General features: G+C 37.0%; 1 protein-coding gene across 1 annotated transcript; it reads right to left on the bottom strand.

Moving 5' to 3' along the window:
- Positions 1-13,228: 13,228 nt before the first annotated feature.
- On the bottom strand, positions 13,229-13,930 carry LOC142848649 (pseudouridine-5'-phosphatase-like). The gene has a single exon (XM_075970844.1). It carries the CDS (start codon positions 13,928-13,930, stop codon positions 13,229-13,231), a length of 702 nt encoding a protein of 233 aa, XP_075826959.1.
- Positions 13,931-21,623: the final 7,693 nt, after the last annotated feature.

Genomic DNA, 21,623 nt, shown 5'->3' with positions numbered 1-21,623 from the left:
TTCAGGTCTTGAAGACAAGGTAGAAGAAATGGATTGTTTAGTCAGATAAATACTAAATATTTAAAAGTCAAGGCAGTGATAGTGAGTGCCTTCAATATCAGATTTTCACTAATAGATAGGCCATCCAAACTAAGCAGAGACATGCTAGAGTTCAGTAATATCTAATAGACATCTACAGAACATTCCACCCAAACACTAAAAATAGATTTTTCTTCTTCATAGCCCATGAAATTTTCTCCAAAATTACCTTATATTAGGGCACAAAGTAAGTCTTAGCAGATACAGGAAAACTGAAATAACACCATGCAAGGTATCTGACTATCATAAATTAAAGCCAGATAGTGACAGCAATAGAAATGGCAGAAAGTATACAAACTCATGTATGCTAAACAAATCAAGAAGGAAAAACCCATTTTATAATTGAACAAAAATAAAAACACAACATACCCAAAGCTATGGGAGATGATGAAGGCAACATAATCTCCCTAAGTGCTCACATAAAAAACTGGAGACATATAATGTTAACAAACTGATAACACTTAAAGGTTCTACAAAAACAAAAAAATAATATTCTAAAAAGAGAAGACAGGAAGAAATTGGAAGACTCAGGGATAAAACTGAAATTGAACAAACACCAATACAAAGAATCAATGAAATGAAGACTTGGTTCTTTGAGAAAATATACAAGATTGACAAACCATTCACCAAATTAATGAAAGGAAAGAGATGAGGGGGAGGAAATAGGGAGGAAGGGAAGGAGGGAAGAAGGCAGAGAGGGAAAAAAGAAGGGAGCAGCATTAATAAAAGTAGAGATGAAAAGGAGGACATTACAAGAGATAATGGGAAAAACTTAGCTAATAAATGGACATACTTTGGATCTGTATTTGCTGGGTGGTAGTTTAATCCTAGGATTTAGGAAGCAGAGGCACATAGATCTCTGTAAGTGTGAAGCCAGTCTGGTCTACAAAGCAAGTTCTAGGATGGCCAGGGCTACACAAAACTGTCTGGAAAAACAAACAAAATAAAATGAAACAAAACAAAATAACAACAAAAACAAAACCAAACTACCACCACCAACAAATCTCTATATTCAACCAAAAGGGAAAGTCTAAAAGAAATGGGCCAATTTATATATATATAATCTACTAGAGGTAACCCAAGACAAAATAATATAAATAGATCCATAAATTCTAATGAAATTGAAGAAGCAATTAAAAAAAATTTCCCAACCAGAGAAAGTTCAAGTCCAAAGGGAGCCAGAGCAGAATTCTACCAAATCTTCAAAGAAGGATTATTTGCAATATTCTTTAAATTATTCCACAAAATAGGAACTAAGGAACATTTAAAATTATTTTATAGATCCACTAGGAATCATGTGGTACATGTTTTATTAAAATTATCTTTTCCATCAGAAAAATGTATTCCTAAAATTATTTAAATGTCCATGAATGTATTTTACATATATAATTAATCAAGAAATGTGAACTTTTTGCTATTTTGGATGGTTAACAGTTTATTGCTCTAATTGGTGTTGGAATCTGGGAGAATAGAGCCCCCAGATGAGGGAGATTAAAGTTTTATGCAATAGCCAACATTATTCATAGCATTATAGAATTTATCCTCTGCCGGTAAAGAAGAATCACACGAGTAAAATGTACAACTACAAGGACATGTCACATGTGGCAAAACATGTTTTCCATAGAAGCACACAAAAACAAGTAGCAATATCTAGTTGTAATGAATAATCTGAAGTAAACTCACTCCTATCTCATACACCTGAGAGGGGCATGACAGACATCCCAAGAACAATCTGTGGTTTTGAAGAAATTGAGTCACAAGACTCTTGACTTTTCTTGTAGTTTTTTTCATAAGCTCTCACCATTTGTTTTGCGTAACTCCATTTGTGGACTGTGTTCTGACAGTTCACTGGTTAGAAATACAGTATTGAAAAGAGAGACACTGAAGAGAAGGGAAAGATGGATATACTTGATAAGTATAATCAGAAATGGGAGCAGACAGTAAAGTGAAAAGAGAGAAAATGTATTTTAAGCAAATATTAACTTATGTTATAAATACCTTTCATATGTGAAATTAGTTTAACACGTACATTTGAAGATAGTGTGCATTGATACAAAATTTTAGATGAGTATTGGGGAAGCAGCATTTTTTTGGTATTTTATGCACTTTTTAGAGAAAGCAAATTGTTATTTGATCTTTTTAAAAAGAAAATGTAGCTTCATCTAGTCTAATTTTCATGTTTTAGGATAAATGATATCTATGATACTTGAACATGCAAGTGGTAAGGTCAGAAAACCTAGTTTGAGAATATTAACTTGATTTCTCTTTTTATAAACTATAATTGTAACATCAGCCATTTCTTGGTACACAGAGCTGTATTATTAAACACTTCTGAACAATTTCAAGGGTTTAACAACCCAGGGGACAACAGGACTTGATAAAAATGAATTACATTTAGTGATTATAGATTTTACTCTAGTGGAATACAGATAGAAACCTGATGATGGATTAACAGCTAAGAATTCTCAGAAAGATATTAGTGAAAAAAGTTTTTCAAACACTGGCGTGGCAGGATTTTAATGAACTGGTGAACCCGTGGCTCTTCTCTAGCAGCTGTTTCTTAAGCATGGTGTCCTGGCCATCAGCAGAAGCAGTAACTGAGAATTTGTTAGAAATGCAAATGGTCCATGCTACACCAGACAATTTACACTTCCAAGACTCAGGCCTAGAAGTCTGGGTCTTCACATGCCTTTCATGTAATCCTTCTGTTTGAACTCTGCTACAATAGACTGTGAGCTACAGAATGTTCTAGCAATGCATGCATTTGCACAAGCACAAATAGACACGCAAGTCTTGATGAACTTCCTAGTGAACTGTCTATATAGTCTATATAATGAATTGTAAATGTCCAAAAAAATATACACCAGGACACTCAAAGTTGGCTCTGAATGGTTATGATATCTCAGTAATCCACTGAAGACACTCTCTGGAAAGCAGACTCATTTATTCTTTCTACCCTACTTTCTATAGTCAAGTCCTTAAGGCTGGTTCTCTGTCTTTAAGGTGTGTCTTCATTCTTAAGTGTCAACAAACTTCAAATTTGTTGAGAAAGAAAGGGTGAGGATTAAAATCACTTTTATAATATCGTCTATGATATATTTAGATAGGAATGTGATAAAACCTCTTTGAGCTATCTTAGAATGGCATTTTAGACTCTTGCTTTTGAACTTTCATCAAATATCGAAACAATGAGAACTAATGCTGAATTAATAAAATGTAACTTAGTAAACCTAGTATTACTTTTTCAGAATTCTTTCTCTCTATTGAGAAAATATTTTTATAATAATATTTACTATGTTAATATAGAATATCTTTCAAATTGTTTCAGGCAAATATCTAAAGTACAATTCTTGTTCTGGCAAGAAAAATATGACATTTCTTCAGTGTGTAATGCTTAAAAATATAACTCTGTAATGTGTTTGTGCTTTTCTCAGTTCTTCTTGAGTCAGAATCTGCACAGCCAAACCAATTCTATTTCAGAGCTTTGCTTGTTGTACACAGGTTATTAGAAATTCTTTTCTTTTATCATGGAGAACATAGGCTGAGTCATGGGCATGATGACAAAGCCACAACCACACTGACAAGGACAATGACAGACAGGATCATAAAAATGATGATTGCCTTGAAGATCTGGTCAAGGCTTTGCAAAAGCTTGAGAACATAAGCTAGTTTTAAAAAACATTTAAATATTTTTTGAGATTGTGATATAATTACATTATTTCACCCTCCTTTTCCTCTCTCCAAATCCTCCCTTTTACCCCTACTCTTATGCTCTCTCAAATTTATGGCCTCTTTTTCTATAATTGTTGTTATAAATAACACACACACATACACAGAGATATTGGTAAATATATAAATACAACTTATTCAGGCTGTATAATTTTGTCTATTTATTTATGTTTTCAGAGCAGACCATTTGGTAATGGATAAACAATTTTTGATCTCTTCCTGGGAAAGTCTAGTTTTAGTTTTTTTTAGCTTTATTTTTTATTTTTGGTTTTTTGAGACAGGGTTTCTCTGTAGCTTTGCAGCCTGTCCTGGAACTAGCTGTTTTAGAACAGGCTGACCTCGAACTCAAGAGATCCGCCTGCCTCTGCCTCCCAAGTGCTGGGATTAAAGGTATGCTGATTCTTTAGTTTTATGTTGTCCTTTGTTTAGGATTATTACTAAGTCTATAAATAACAAGTTTGCAAAATAGATTTAACAGATAATGACATAATTATTTTACTTATTATATATAATAATTGAGTCTCAGAATTAAATCCCCAATGACTTAAATTTCATGATAAAATTAAAAATTGGGCTGTGTATAGTAAGTAGTGTTAACTGATACATGTTTTTGTGTGTGTGTTTATGTGTGTGTGCAAAAACCACTCTCTACTGAAAAGGGATATATTAAAATTAACTTGACACCACAATAAAATGCTTAACACTCAAATTTTAAATATTTGAATTTATATAGTAAATATAGTCATTTCAAGTAAAGCCAAACATCGACATCTCATAGAAATTCAAAACTAGAAGAGGAGGTCTTAAAAGTCTGCTGAGTAGAGAAGTACCTCCTTTTTCAAAAGTTTTATTTCTTGATTTAACTGTGAATAGGTTAATTAGCAATCAGATACCCAAGAAGTTTTGTTCTTCTGCTAATTACATTTTCTTCATCATGAAATGGTTGGACCATTACAGGGCTCTTGCCTCATTATATGAAGGCTCTTCATTTCTCTCTCTTTCTCTCTTGAGCTCCGAGTCACTGCAAATCATTAGAATTAACACTTTCAGTGAATCATTGTTAATATTAATTAAATGTTTAAAGAATGTCTCAAGGATCTGTAGAAATAAAATTGAATTAATTAAAAACCAACTAAACACATTTCAGTTTGTATAAGAAACCCCTTTACGTATGCCTTCTAATAATTATTTTTTCAAGTAATGGGCATCTCTAAAGAATCTTCATTCCTTAACATTCTTAGAGAAAAATAATTTAGTTATTAAGGAGCTAAAAGAATAGAACAACATGCAAATGGCACAGCATTTCAATTATTTCATTTAAACTCTAATCATATATTATCATTTGCATCTGAACTATTTTTATGTAGTATTTAATTATTAACAACTAACAAAGTAACTCATTCATTAAACAATAAAACAAGAATCACCTGCATCAAAGAAGCTTGCAATTTTACTTCCATAACTTAATGAGAAAAATATTATTTTCAATAATTTCATCCTACTCTCTCAATGATTGAAGACTAATATAAATATTGTGAGCTTTTTTAATCATGGGAAAATTACAAGAAAAGAAAAATTAACATATGCAAAATCCCTAAATTAAGAAAACACATTGGACTAATTATAGTTTCAAAGATATTGTGTAATCCCTAAAGAACTAATTTGTTCCTTTAACTGCTATGTTCATATGCTTACAAGTTGAGGGGAACACTTCCTTGATATCTGTAGTCTTCCCAACATCTTAACTTTTTATTTTCTAACTTTACCTCTGTGTGTGCCCCTGCCTTCAGCCTCATCTTTCAACTGCAGATGTTTCAGGACCATCTTCATGAGTGCAAACACCTGGATCTCTGCATTTGTGGTGGGAGTCACTGACATCTCTCTTCTCTCTTTATGTATTCTCTAGCTGTTTAAGGTTCACTGCATTAAATCCTATCCCAGTTAACATACTACACACAAATCCACATGCATCTCTGTGTTTCTTGGTGACTGATAATAATAGTTTCAGTGGCAGTTTTAATTATTGAAGACTTGAAGGTTTAACAGATTGAATGAATTAATTTTAATAGTATCATCTTTGAGAAATTAAGATTTTGTTAGGGAAATTTTGGGTTTATATCAACGCTAGCAAGCAGTTTGTAGAGCTCAATATACTACTTTTTAGCTGTTTACTTTCCCCGTTACTGACATTGTCCTGTCATGTGCATGGTGGTTTGAAAGAAAGTCACCTCCAAAGTGAACGACAGTATTAGAAGGTATGGCTTTATTAGAGTAGGTGTGGCCTTGCTGGAGGAAGTATATGACTGTGGAGGCAGGCTTTGACATCTCTGAAATGTAAGCTACCCCAACTAAATGTTTTTCCTTTATAGGAATTGCCATGGATATGTTGTCTCTTCACAGCAATAGAAACCCTAACTAAGACAGAAGTTGGTACCAGAGATGGAAATATTTCTGTGAAAGGCCTAAGCATGTTTTTGTTTGGAGTAATACAGACTTTGGTACTTTGGGTGAGGAAAGGAGTGGAATGCTTTAAGCACCACTTGATGGACATACTAGTAGGAGCAGGGAAGACAATGTTGAGAATGATGTGAACTGTAGAGGGCTCAGTCAAGAAGTTACAGAGGAGGATCTTAGTATGTGGCATAAAGATCATTCTTGTGATATTTTGGTGAAGAAAATGACTACTTTTTGTCTGAAGAGTCTGCCTGAGGCTAAAGTGAAGAGTTTTGAATTAATTCCATTGGCAGAAGAAATCTCAAAACAGCCTAGTATAGACTCTGTCGTGTGGTTATAGTGGTAACTCTAAGGAAGGTTTATAATGAAATAGAGCAAGTTGAATTGGGTAAATTACAAAAGACAAAATTTAAGGAGGAAAGAAGCTCCAGAAAGTGGAATGGTGCTAAGTCCTGTGTTTAAGGAAATAAAAAAGATTAAAAAATAGAATAACGGGAGTGGTCACCTCAGGGTAAGATCCCACCTGCTGCGCACTGCGCCCCTGTGTCTGCACTCTGTGTGCTTGAACCCAGTTACTGAGCTTTGGGCAAGGGGGTTGGAGGTTAAAATACACAGACATACATAGACAGAGAGACAGCGACATGGGTCATCCTTGAATTCCCCAAGAATGCCCCTTTATTGTGTTCAGGGGCAGATTATATAGAGATAGCCACGCCCCAGCCAAACCCACCAGAAACCACTCTCCTGCCATCAGGAACTCCTGAAGGTTTCGTGCTCAGAGCAGCTGTAGGCACTCAGATCAGGGGATTACAAGAAATTCAGGATCTGGGGTCTCACTGCTCCCAACACCCACCCAGCTAAGATTCTAACTTGTGAAAACAAATTACAGAAAAGCATAAAAGTGTACGGAATGATGGTGTCCTTAATCCTAGCACTGGGAAAGCGAGGTTGGCAGATTTCTGAGTTTGAGGCTAGCCTAGTCTGTAGAGCAAGTTCTAGAACAAACAAGCTTAGGCAGTGAAGGAAATCATGGAAAACAGAGTTGGTGAAAGTGTAATTGAACAAGGTGGACCAGTTCAAGCCCCAGTAAGCAGCAGAACTTTACAGTTTCAGTCACATGGTTCTGGAGTTAAGGATAGAAGGAAAGGACTAAAGAATTTGCCACTGAGGCTAAGGAAAGTCACTGAGGCCTGGCAGATGTCAAGGCTGTCCCTGAATGGGGAGATCTACAGAGAGAGGACAGCTGTTTTTCGGCCCTGTTTGGGCCAGAATTTCCTCACTATGTTCCCTTCCCTATGTTTTGGAAGGCTGACATATATCCTGTGCTGCTAAATGTTGGAAGTATGTGATCTACTTTTTTTTTTTAACTTTTTTTTTATTGAGAAAAAAACAATTTCTGCCTCCTCCCAGCCTCCCACTCCTCCCCCCTCCTCTCCCCGTCCCCCCACTCCTCTCCCTCTCTCCCCACTCCTCTCCCCCTCCCTCTCAAGTCTGAAGAGCAGTCAGGGTTCCCTGCCCTGTGGAAAGTCCAAAGTTCTCCCACCTCCATCCTGGTCTAGGAAGGTGAACATCCAAGCTGGCTAGGCTCCCACACTGTCAGAACATGAAGTAGGATCAAAACCCAGTGCCATTGTCCTTGGCTTCTCAGCAGCCCTCATTGTCCGCCATATTCAGAGAGTCCGGTTTTATCCCCTGCTTTTTCAGTCTCAGTCCAGCTGGCCTTGGTGAGCTCCCAATAGATCAGCCCCACTGTCTCTGTGGGTGGGTGCACCCCTCTTGGTCCTGACTTCCTTGCTCATCTTCTCCCTCCTTCTGTTCCTCATTGGGACTTTGGGAGCTCAGTCCAGTACTCCAGTGTGGGTCTCTGTCTCTATCTCCATCCATCGCCAGATGAAGGTTCTATGGTGATATGCAAAATATTCATCAGTATGGTTATAGGATAGGATCATTTCAGGTTCCCTATCTTCAGCTGCCCCAGGAACTAACTGGGGACCTCGCCTTGGGCACCTGGAAGCCCCTCTAGGTCCAAGTCTCTTCCCAACCCTAAGCTGGCTCCCTTAATTAAGATATGTGCTTCCCTGCTCCCCTATCCAACCTTCCTTTATCCCAATCATCCCGTTGCCCCAAGTTCTCCCCATCCTACCCGTCTCACTTTTCTCTTCCCATCTCCCCTTACCCCCCTCCCACCCCACCCTTAAGATCCCGATTTTTTGCCTGGCAATCTTGTCTACTTCCCCTACCCAGGAGGATAGCTATATGTTTTTCTTTGGGTTCACCTTCTTACTTAGCTTCTTTAGGATATCCAATTATAGACGCACTGACCTTTATTTAAGGCTAGAAACCAATTATGAGTGAGTACATCCCATGTTCATCTTTTTGGGTCTGGGTTACCTCACTCAGGATAGTATTTTCTATTACCATCCATTTGCATGCAAAATTTGAGAAGTCATTGTTTTTTACCACTGAGTAGTACTCTAATGTGTATATATTCCACACTTTCTTCATACATTCTTCCATTGAAGGACATCTAGGTTGTTTCCAGGTTCTGGCTATTACAAATAATGCTGCTATGAACATAGTTGAACAAAGGTCTGATCTCCAAAATATATAAAGAACTCAAGAAACTAGGCTTTAAAATGCTAATTAACCCAATTAAAAAATGGGGCACTGATCTGAACAGAGAATTCTCAACAGAAGAAGTTCAAATGGCCAAAAGACACTTAAGGTCATGCTCAACCTCCTTAGCGATCAGGGAAATGCAAATCAAAACAACTTTGAGATATCATCTTACACCTGTCAGATTGGCTAAAATCAAAAACACCAACGATAGCCTCTGCTGGAGAGGTTGTGGAGGAAGGGGTTCCCTCATCCATTGCTGGTGGGAATGCAAACTTGTGCAACCACTTTGGAAATCAGTGTTTCGGTTTCTCAGGAAATTCGGGATCAACCTACCCCTGGACCCAGCAATACCACTCTTGGGAATATACCCAAGAGATGCCCGATCATATGTGATCTATTTTTTGATTCTGATTTTACTTGGATTACAACTAAGAGATTGCATGAATCTCATTAAAGACGTTGAACCTTAGACTTGTAAATAAAATTGAGACTGTTATAGACTTTGAGGACATTTGAAGTTGGACTGAATACACTTTTGCATTATGATATGGCTACAAGCCTTTGGGGACCAAGGAGTGGAATGTGGTGGTTTTGAAGAAAATGGCCCCCAAAGGGAGTGGCACTATTAGGAGGTATGACCATGTTGGAGGAAGTATGTCACTATAGAGGCAGGATTTGAGGTCTCATATATGCTCAAGGTACACACAGTGTCTCAGACCACTTCAAGTTATTTGCTTATCAAGATATAGGACTCTCACCTCTAGCACCAAGTTAGCTTGCATGGCACCATGATGATAATGAACTAAAACTCTGGTTTCCTTCATAAGACTTGCTGTGGTCATAGTGGCTCTTCACAACAACAGAAACCCTGACTAAGACAATATGGTTTATTGGTACAACTGATGAGCCAATGTTGACACACAATTATAAGCTGGAGCCAAAGGTTTACCTTTGGTATTCTCTCACGGTGTTACATAGGCTCATGGGTTTTGCTAAACTCCTAGGGTTATATATACCATTAATTTCAGAGTTATGTGGACTTGATTGACTACCCTCAAATCTATGTTCCACAGTCTAACCCTCTGCTATTTCCCAGAACTCTCTTGAATCCTTTCTGACCTTTATTTTCTATCTCCATTGTACTCGTGCCTTTTCCAGAATGTAATATATTTAGATTCTGCAGAACATAACCTTTAGAAACTGACTTATTTAGCAATGTGCTCTTACATTTCCTTATGTTGTTTTGTGTCCCGATAAAGCTACAGTTCTTTTCATCACTAAACAGCATCCTTTTGTATGCATGTACCCACTTATCCTAAGCGAAGGACGTGTTTTTGCCTAGTATTTTTTTTGCACTTATCAAAACACTGCTATAAACATTTGCATGTTGGTTGCTGTGTGGAGCAAACTTTTCAACTTATTTGGGTCGATAATTGGGAGTGCTATTGTTTGATTCTGTAACAAGATTATGTTTAACTCTGTTAAAATAAAATGTGGAACTGTTTCTCAGTGTCACTGAATTGTTTTGCATCCCCACAGTGTCTGTTGTTTTCTAGTCAGTATTGATGGTGTTTTTTTCCCTCTAGTTTATAGGAATTTAACCACCCTAGTAGATATAATTGTTTATAATCTAACAAGCAAATTTTCATGTCTATTTTCCAACCATTCATCTTTAGTAAGTATCTGTTGTGGCCCAATTTGTTGAGTTGGTTTGTTTTTTTGTTGTTGGATTTTAAGAGGTTTAAGTGTTCTTTGCATATTTGAATACAACTTCTTTGTTATATGTATGCTTTGGTAAAGATTGACTTCAAATCTGAAGCCTGTTTTCTTTCTTATTATTGTCTTTCATACTTAAAAAAACCCATATCTTTAATGCAAACCAACATCTTTCTTTCTTTCTCTCTTTCTTGCTCTTTTTGTCAAGTATTACGTCTAAAAAAATAACTGTCAAATCTAAGGTAGGTAAGACTGTGTTATCTGCCTGAAATTAAAAGTTTTGGATTTATGTAAGGATTTTGGTACATCTCAAGTTATTTTGTGAAAATCTGTACTTATGGTCTGTTCTGTTGGCGTGAAGGTGTCTGGTTAATTGTTTGAAGAATATTATTGAAGTGACTTAACTGTATTTGGAAGGTTTATGTATATGACGCTCTGTAGTCTATTTCTAATTTTAGCTGAAATGTTCCAGCACACAGCGATATAACACTGTTTTCATCTTAAGAACCTAGGAGGGATCCTGAAAAGAATCCTACAATGTGTACCTTCCTTTTCAAACTGGGCCTCTGCGGATTTACAACTGTGAAATTAGTCCACACTCAACTTGTAACCGTTTCCCACTTATGACTTAAACATTTCCATCACTGACTGCAGAGCCTCTCACACCAGGCTGCACCAGTTCTATGTTTACTTGCCTATGCTGTGCCCACAGCAGGGCTCTGTCCCATGATCTGAGCTCTCTGATGGAGTTCAGCAAGTTTGCTCATTGTCAGTTTGTTCCTTTTCCTTTGTTGTTTTGGTAACCTCTAAGACTATGTTCCAGAGCAAAGACCTGGATATTCATTATTATGTGGTTAAGACAAATAAATAGAAGCTCAGTAGCCTTAGTTTGGCTGAAACACAAAAAGCTTATAACTCTTTTTTTCTTGTATTTTATATGCATTTTTTAGAGGGAGAAAACCAGAAAGACCTCTTGTAGACAAGAACCTAATAACAGGGTCAATACGGAGAATATTTCATGAATAGAAGAATATTAAAGAAGAAAGTCTTTTTACTAACATAGAAATTTGCCAGCTCAATCCTGTTCCCTGTACAGAATGAACTTTCTTTAGCTCATCTGTTCTGCTGCTGGAATGTGTTCCTAGAGAGATGAATTAAGAGCAATCAGAAACGTAAAGTCTGTTTCTATGCTTCCTAAAGATTCCTTGTCTGCTTGGCTCAGAACTTTTTGGACAGGGAGGATGGTATGCTCTGTTTGGGCCTGTCTAAATGTTTCATTAGGTCTCTCATGTTCTGAAAACTATAAGTTACCAATGTTTTTGAGGAAGCCGTTCCTTTTTTTTAATTACTTCCTACCAAAAATATTAACAGAGAAGTCTTCAGTGTTGCTCACATGTGGAGCTCGTTTTATGCATTGCTGCAGCCTGTCAACTTTACCTTGCTAATATCCCTTAAGTGATCTATTTCTCTTTCTCGATTTTTAACAATCACCTATCCAGCTGAGATACCTCTATTCCTCCTGATTTTTCTCTAACACTTTCTCCACACTGCACACCCAAACATCATGTCTGCAAACCTAACTTGGTGTTCTTCTGAAGAAAGAATTGTGACTCCTATATTTGGTATCTCAGTCTTTACATTCTCCCTTATTCAAACCTCATCTCCCTATCTGCCATTCATTCTTTCTTTTTCAATCACTGGCTTCACTACACACCCATTATTAATTATATATTTATTTAAGTATGTGTTTTATTTTATTTTATATTTATATGTATGCATTGTATAAACACATTTATTAAAAGTATATAATAAAACCAATATATTTTAAAGTATAAAATTAATATTCATAAGAAGTATTTTTTTCTGAGATAGAAACATTCTCCAATATAGATTAGGATATACATGGAAGGTTTATGCTCTAGACACATTCAATAAGATACTGAATAAAGTTCCAATAATTCCCTGAGGTCATAAAATAATTTATAATAGCTGTCTGAGTAAGACAATTATCCATACCAAGGTTTTCACTCTCCAGTTAAAGATGAGACAGAATGGCAATCTGACTCATTGGTTAGCACGGTGGTATTAATGTCAACTCTGAAAGACTAGAAGCAATACATAGAATACACATGTAATATGGATGTTATGTTTTTATACACACATCCATATATAAATTTTTAATATATTTTCAAACTGTCAATGATCAGAAATACTAAAATGAAAAAGAAAATGTACATTTTATTTTATTTGGGAAAATGATATAATGTACATGTATGCATATATACATCCATGAACATACCGATGATACACATGTGTAAAAAACATAGTAGGCATATTCACGTGTATACATACATGCATGCACACCCCTCTTTGTTGTATACCTAGTCAACTTAATTTTAGATGGCAGCTGTAGATGGTCAGTCTGGGCTTTGTCTTGTTTTCTTTCCATTGTCAAATGGAGAGCAAATCACAGAAGAGGCCAAGTAAACAATGGGACAGACAACTTTATAACCTGCAATGACAATGAAGGTTACAATCTGGAGGTTGTTGATTTTCTAACTTTTCCCCTCAGCAATGTGGCTCACAAAACAGCCTTTGGGTCTCAGGAGGCCCACAGCGGCATGTCCACCCTTCACTCATAGGCAGGCAGACCAAACAGGTTAGGGTCGAAGTCTTTCAGCGAACCCAGCACCAGGGTGGCCTTTTTGGTCAGGTCTTTGCTCAAGTTTTCATCAGGAACCATGACCACCTGCATCCCACAGGCCACAGCTGCCTCCACACCGTTTGGAGAATCTTCAAAGACGAGGCATTTTTCTGGAGCCGGGGGAGGAGAGAACCTCTTGGCACAGATAAGAAATATGTCTGGGGCTGGCTTGCCCTTCGTTACCTCCGGATCATCTCCCAGAACGATGTGGTTAAACAAACCAAAGAACTCCTTGTGCCTACTGGTCTTCATTTGGAAGGTGAGGGTCCCGGAGCTGCTGGCCAGGGCAAAGGGTAGGTGGTTTTTCCGCAGGTACTGAATCAAATCATTAGCTCCTGGCATGAGTGAAGCTGTGGGCAACACCTCCTTCAGCTTTGCTTTGCTTTCTTCCATTAGCTCCTCTTTGGACATGGGCAACTGCAGGCGCTCTACTATGATCTCGGCCGTTTCTAGGGCCTTCTTCCCCATGACCAGGGACTTGACATCCCAATCGTATGTCTTCCCATGGCGACGGCATATTTCTTGAAACACCTCCGTATATAAATTTTCAGTATTCAGAAGCAAGCCATCCATGTCAAATAACAGGTGTGTAACTGGCCGAAACCGGGGTGCAGGAACCGCCTCAGCCATAGTGAGGGTAGTGGAGGGGCAGGGCCAGAAGAGGAGCGCAGGCCAGGCTGGCTTGTCCTACGCATGCGTGTTGTGGGCCTCTGTGACATAGGTCCTTGGTTGGCAAGGTGATGATTCAATAAGACTGTGGAATCATAAACTTAACAAAATCACCCAGTAAACACTAAACGAGAAGCAAGGGAGCAAATATTGATATAGGGGATAAAGCTAACATCATAATGCTTTATTTATGTTGAACCTTGGCCTAGTCGTGGGTTTAAGTGGGCGGTAGAAATGAATCCTTCCAGAATGAAGAAGGAAGCAGATGTTGAAGCCAAAGGAGAGAGAATGGAAGGAGGAACTTATTTTTTTTAATTGAATACAAGTCCTGAAGTTTCATTCACAAAATAAAACATTTTAAGATTATGAACTTGAAAATGAAAAGATAGCAAATGTTTTAAAAAGGAAACATATCCTTGGGAAATTAAGTTATTTTATCAAAAATTAGATAAAGGAAGTCTTTTCTGATGAGCCTTCATAGATTTTTCTAAAGGCATATCAATTCATTAAGGAGATTAATGTATGAAGTCTCTAAAAATCTTAGCGATTTTTCTGTTTCAGATGACACAGAGACACTCGATCTCTTAATAGCCAGCAGCAATAAGTATTTTGAAAGGATCCACAGACATCAGAGCTAGCTAGCATGGTTCATGATCCACATTTACCATTAACCAACAAAGTTAAATGGATTACTTAGGCCCCAAGTAATCCTAAGTATGATAGTCCCAGGGGCCTGGAGGGATGGTTCAATTGTTAAGAGCACCCACTACTTTTTCAGAGGACTCAGGTTTGATTCCTAGCTCCCATATATCTGCTCCCCAAAATGTGTAACTCCGGTTCCTGGGATCTGCTACCGTCTTGTGTATCTGCAGGTACTGCATGCATCTACACATGGTGCACAGACATACATGCAGACAAAGTATCCATATACATAAATTAATTAAAAATGAATTGAATGGTCTTCAAAGGCCACATCATGGCAGGAGTGGATAGTAGGCACATCCAACACTGTAGAATAATGACTTGATCATAAGTTCTTTGATTCTTATTTTACGAATTTTGCGTAAAATTGTTGTAATAACCAAGCAGGAGCGGTTTTTAAGCAATAATGTATAAAAACTACAAGGTAAAGGGTACATGGTGTGCATAAATCAACTCCAGGTGGTTTGAAGCTATTAAAAAAAACAAGCCCTGAACCTAACCACAGCCAAGGTAATCACCACTCAAAAGAATCATTTAAACTTGTTGTAAAATTAAATATGCAAAGTAAGTCTTCGAAAGGACCAAGAGTCCAAGTAAAGTGCCCTAGCTATTGTATTTGTGATTAGATCAAAGTTAGAAAACATTAACTACTATGACATCACAGTAAAACCCATATATCAGTTGTTATGTGACAACAGAAATTTAAAAATGAGTATGTATTATTGTATGCACATGCACACAAATTATTCTTTTGTTAAATTTTTGAGATCCTCAAAAAGCCATGAAGGAAAATGGTACTTGAAAAATAAAGTTTGAAAATAAATTTGAATGAGAAACTAATAGCATATAAATGAATCTTTACTCCAAACTAAAGCTTAATTTAAAACCAGCAAATTCTTAGTTGTTTATGATACAGTAAATATTATTCTAGTCATATTTCATATACTTGACACAAATTCTTAAAATAAAGCATACTGTGTATATAACTATGCTCATTTTCCCAGTGAGGATACAGGTGTAAGAGATGAAGATTAAAGAGATGATTAATATGGGGTCCATGAATAGTCATTTAGTGCTCTAGGTCTGAGCTATGGCTATGACTTCAAACTTTTTTTCTGATGTTCTATGTAAGGAAGAAAGTCTATTCCTGGTACTTAGCCTAAGCATTCTGACTTCACCTAATAGTTTTCTACCTGTTTCATTTTCTTTGTCTTCTTTCCAAACCCCATTCTTTTTCCTAAGGCCCTATATTTTTCTCTGTTTTATTTATCTCGATCATTTCCCAATTGTTGCCTTCTTGTTCTTTAATAAGTTGTTACATGGACCTAAAATTCATCTTACCACATAAACTGAATACTTTTGTAATCTGCATATGCCATTAATTCTTCTAAAACTTATTGGATGATTAATGAGGCTTTCCGTTGTTTTTCAGTGTTATAGAAGAGATGCTGAGGTAGTGTGCTTTGGTATTTATATCTCTGTTCTACAAAATCACAGAACAAGGTAGACTGAACTGGGCAAGTCACAAATCACCAGAGTGTTGAGCAAAAACAGCCACAGGCTCACACTGAATAGAGGAGACTAACCAATAGAAGTTGAAAATTAGAATTATAGAGGCAATATTGGCTCAGAGATTTGATTTGTTGGTCTGTGCTATGTTTTAAAATAAATTGAAAATATTTATAAATCAGTAATGTTATGCAAGAGTACCTGAGTTTCTGGTTTCTCTTAAAAACTTAAACTTGACAATGATGTTCCTATATTTTTTAAGAGCAATAATAAAATTATAATAAAGTTCTCAAGGTATCTTTTTCAATCCTGCATAGCTTGTTAACTCATGTGTACCTGGGCCAGCAGGTGTAAGCGTGTATGATTTTGCTTGTCACTTTGTGGACTCCTAATATAAATACTCGTGAGCTGCTGTACTATTCCCTAACCATGCAATGTAGAAAATTAACAACTTTCTTCTGATTTCCTTTGGAACTTTGTACTTTTTTTAAACAGCTTTTTCAAACTGATCCCAAAACTGACCTACTTTGGAAATTCACTACTTTTTAACTGCCAAGAATGACACCTAGGAACACTGGAATTGACATCCTTGCATAAAATAGGAAAGTAAGCCCAGAACATACCATGACTGTCAAAAATTCAAGAGCAGAGATGATCCCTTAAAAAAAAGAAATAATCAAAAATAATGAAAGGTAATACAATCTAATAATTAATTTCCAAGTGTTTACTTTTTATGTATGAGTAGAAGTTCTCCTTGTTTACCCTTAATAAGCTCATTTAAAAAACACATTTAAGTATTGACTCCCCAAGGTTTTACACAGGTAGAACTTGGATGTGATGGTCCATGTGTTTACAGTGGATGACTGACACAGTGTTTTCTCTTTGGATTATATGCTACAGATACTTAAAACCACCAAAGTACATAGTATCGTTTCTGTTTTCCTTTTATGTAAGCAATCAAGAGAGTCTCAATTCATCTGACTTAGCGGAACAAGTGGATATTACGGGTTGGTGAAGAATCCTTACATACCATCTTGCTACCTCACTGTGTAGACTGAGAGATCAAACTGCTGGTAAGTGAAGACTGTTCACCTTATTTTTATGTAACACTGGAGAGTTTCTGTGCCCCATTTCCTTTACAGAACACTAGAGAAAAGCCTAAATGTACATGTGTTTTATTTATTTATATATATGAGATAAACTGATGTTTATATGATAAAGAACCTCTAGTGCAGCATAGTAGCCAAGAAAAACATCGGAAAAGTCTGATTCATGACATTATCATCCTACAAAGAGGGGGAGAATTTAGAAGGCAAGGCTAAATGTGGAGCCAGACAAATTGGTCCCAAAATTCCTTTCTATTAAGAGTTTTAGGATAGGGTCATTTCAGGTTCCCTATCCCCAGCTGCCCAATGAATTAACTGGGGACCTCTGCTTGGGCACCTGGGAGCCACTCTAGGTTCAAGTCTCTTGCCAACCCTAAGGTGGCTCCCTTAACTAAGAATTGTGCTTCCGTGCTCCCCTATCCAACCTTCCTTTATCCCAATCCTCCTTTTTCCCCAAGTTCCCCCCTTCCTCCCCTTCTCCCTTTGGACTGGAGAGGGAGGGGGAAAGGAGTGGGGGGAGGGGGAGAAGGGTGGGAGGAGGGGGAGAAGAGTGGGAGGAGGGGGAGGGAAATGGGAGGCTGGGAGGAGGTGGAAACTTGTTTTTTTTTCTCATTTTCTCAGTAAAAAAAAGATTTAAAAAAAATAAGAGCAAAAGAAAGCTGGGATTTTAGAAAACTTTAGTGCAAGAATAAACTGATTTTTGTTAATTCTAAAAAAAAGAGTTTTAGGAAAAAAATTTAAATTAAAATCATATGTATTGGAGGAGGTTACTCTGGCTTTTAAGAATTCATAGGGAACAATATAAAATTTAAGAGCTTTAAAAATTGCTACCTTTTCCAGTCTACCTGGGATTTCTCTGAATCAGAGAATTTCATGGTTTCTATACACACCACACCACACACACACACACACACACACACACACACACACACACACACACACACACACATTTGGTACGTCTATGCCTCCACTGTCCATGTACAGTTTTCCTTTGCATTCTTATCCTATACTGGTTCCTTACTGGGTCATTTTTCAGTCATCCCCTCAAGCAAACACTTTCTCCATATCTCTTCAGCAGAACACTCAGTGTTCCCAATGTCTCTGTCCCTCTGAAGAAGCATCCATATCCCCTTGAGATCCTTCCCAGAACAAGGAAAGCCCAAGCAGAAAGCTAAAGTCCTCTTTCTTTTTTTTCTGATCTTTGCTTCTAATGTCCTTTATTTGCCTGGCTAACCCAAAGTTTCACAGTTCTCAAATAAATAAAATAAAATAACAGACTAAATATACATATTTATTTCTCCACTTCCCAAACTGGGATTCAAGGCCATGTCTGACTACATTTTCCAATGAAACACTGCTCACCCATCACACTAAGTGGTATGGACGAGGCATGCCTTGCAGAGCCTGAGACAGTGGCATGGTGAGTGGATTTACTGGTGCTTTCCTCAGCAACAGAGAGACCTATGGCAGAATAAGAGAAGGCTCATGGATCTAATAGTGTGATCCTAGCTACCATATTAGTTAGCCAAAGCCTGACTCTGAGACATTTCTGGAATTCAAAGCAAGACACAGATGTCCTGCACTGAGGTAAAGGTGATTGCTGCCCTTCTGCATCCCCATGCCTTGTAGCTTTCATGGTAGTATGGGGAAGGGGAGGACTGTGAACAGTTAGCTGCAAGTAGCCACAGAACTTGGGCCACACATTGTAGGAATCCTAGCAGGGAACAGACTGAGTGCTCACAGAGACAAAACTGAAAAATGGTCTATTTTAAATGTATGCTCATCTTTTATCTTCCTACTGCAACATGGATATAAAATCCCAATGTGAGTTTTCTATGGAGGATATATAGACTTATACTTCTAAATTATTGTTTAAAAAGCAGAAAATAGGAAATATTTACCACCAGACTCCTGCACAAGAAACTCTCTTTCATAGAAAAATCTCTTATGAAATGGAAATATTTTCTTTGTGAAAAATCTCTTGTGAAATGGTAGCACTTTCTTGATATGATCAAAGGAAGCAGTGGCTGAAATACCTTGACTATACTTGATAGATCTAGGATTTAAGCCCAAGTTTACCTGACTCTTAGTTTTTTCATAATAAGTAGGATATAAGTTTTCATTTAAAAATATAACTATATAGTTTTAGACTCATTATTTCATAAATAAAATATGCTACTTAGTTGCTTTAGCATATGGTCAATGTTGTATTATATTTTGACTGTGTTCTGACAAATAAAGTTTGCTTGGAGTCAGAGGGCAGAGCTAGCCACTATCTGACCAAAATAAACCATAGAGGCTTGGAGGACTGTAGCTAGAGAAGACAGGAAGTAGTAAGGTGGGGCTGAGAGAAGCTCTCTCTCCTTTTGGACTGAGGAACAGAAGAGGTAGGAAGCAACTGGTAGCTGCTCACTACTTCTCTTATCTTTCAGGTTCTTACCCTGACACCTGACTCCTGATTTTTTATTGACAAAGATTAATTAGATTAACACTTCAGGCAACTCATGGCTGATTAATATTATTTGCTTTGTTTTGATGTACAGTTTGAGAACATATAATAAATGTCTAAATGAGTTTTAAAAGCCTGTTTTATAATATTTTAAATTTTGTTTTCTTTTTCTAAAATGCTAGATAGCAAGGTCAAGGACTAAATAACAATGTTAGAAAACAAGTGTCAATGATGAGACTTCAGTGCCCATGTAGTTCAGCCTTCCTAATTATCAGCAAATGCTTTCTTTTTGAAGATTGACTGTGATAGGGAATATATATATATATATATATATATATATATATATATATATATATATATATATATTTCTATGAAAGAGAATTATCTGGAAATTTAGCTTCCAAATAACTTGATAAGTCAGAAAGTCAATGGAGTACGATAAATAGACCCAGAGGAAACATTTTCTTCAAACAGCCTAGTCTAAAACACTCATTCTTCACATAATGTCAAGATTAGATTAGCTGCATTAGAAATCCCATTTTCTGAATGAAACTTTGAAGATGAAATGACAAGGTTTTCACTATGTTATTCCCCTCTTAAAAAGAAGAGCAAGCAGTCCTACTGTTCACCTTTCTCTGTCATTTGGTGTGAACCTGTTATAGTTTCAATACTGTTTGCCCCGCTGATACAGCACTTTAATCCTCAAGTCACATAATTGCTAGTGTTAGCAAGATTACAATCCATTTTGACCACAGCATTTAGAGGTAGGGACATCAAAAAGAGAATAGCTATAGAGGATAGCTTCATAAGAAGGGCAGAGACCAGACTCAGGTATAGATTAGTACGTGATGCTCTGTCATGTGCCTTGCCAGAACTTTGTCAATAAAGTTACCTTCTTTGAAGTAATGTAACTAAAGGGGACACTGGCCAAAGCCTATGCCACACTGTCTGGACTTTCAGTCTTCATGGCTGTAAGTTAAAGAAAATGAAATCAAACCAATCTAAAGTGCAATACCTCTTTCATTGCTTTGTATTTAGTCTCAGGAATTTCATCTTAAGTGAAATATGAATGGTGTTAATGAGACGACTTAGTGTGGAGGCCGAAAAATGCAGGCCCATTTCTACCTTGTCTGATGTCTGACCTTCAGAGAGTTTAGAGATTGACAAGCACAGTCGCAGGTCCCGACTCAAGATGTGATTGCTTGGTTCTTTTGAAATTAAGATAAGTTCATGCCATCCCGACAAGTGGTCAGGATATGCAAACATACTTCTGCTCCTTCTTTTGTAACTATGATGTCACCTGGGGGAGAGGCAGTCTTCAGGATGTGTGACCTAGAGCATCTTTGCTACCTAGACTACAGAATACTAATGATTTGGTGTCTCAGAGTGATAAAGAGATTGACTGTGTGAGTTATACTTTGTATTATGTTAATAAAGTCTTTTGTTACCTTCTCCCCCATTTACTTTGGGTATAAAGGCTGTGGAAAACTAAATGTGGGCAGATTTCAGGATTTCAGTAATCACTGGAATACCCTTCCGATACTTTCTGTGTCTTTTGTCATATTATTTTTATGCATCTTTATATTCTTTACTTATATTTCTTCAATTCCCATGCCCCTACCGTGGTAAGAAGTACTTTTGTTGAAGCCGGTCCTCAACAGCTTAGCAGATAAAAGTCTTTGCCACCAGGCCTGATGATTCAGTGGGAATAGAGAACTGTTTCCCTAAAATTGTTTACTGACCTCCACCAGTACGTGAGGGCAAAAACATGCTCATCACAAAGCCAGCAATTAAAAGTAGTTTTAGAGAATTTTTAAAGTCACATGTTACATAAGCAACATACAATTTCAAAGCAGCATTAGATTTCTGACTAACTAGTGTTACTTAG

The sequence above is a fragment of the Microtus pennsylvanicus genome, chromosome 4 (genome assembly GCF_037038515.1).
Source record: "Microtus pennsylvanicus isolate mMicPen1 chromosome 4, mMicPen1.hap1, whole genome shotgun sequence".
NCBI classification, from domain to species: domain Eukaryota; kingdom Metazoa; phylum Chordata; class Mammalia; order Rodentia; family Cricetidae; genus Microtus; species Microtus pennsylvanicus.
Note: the sequence above shows the minus strand (reverse complement) of the source record. Positions and strands in the feature narration are given on the sequence as shown.

Bases quoted from the DNA above. Each gene is read 5' to 3' on its own strand.
- LOC142848649 (XM_075970844.1), bottom strand. From the start codon at position 13,930: ATGGCTGAGGCGGTTCCTGCACCCCGGTTTCGGCCAGTTACACACCTG.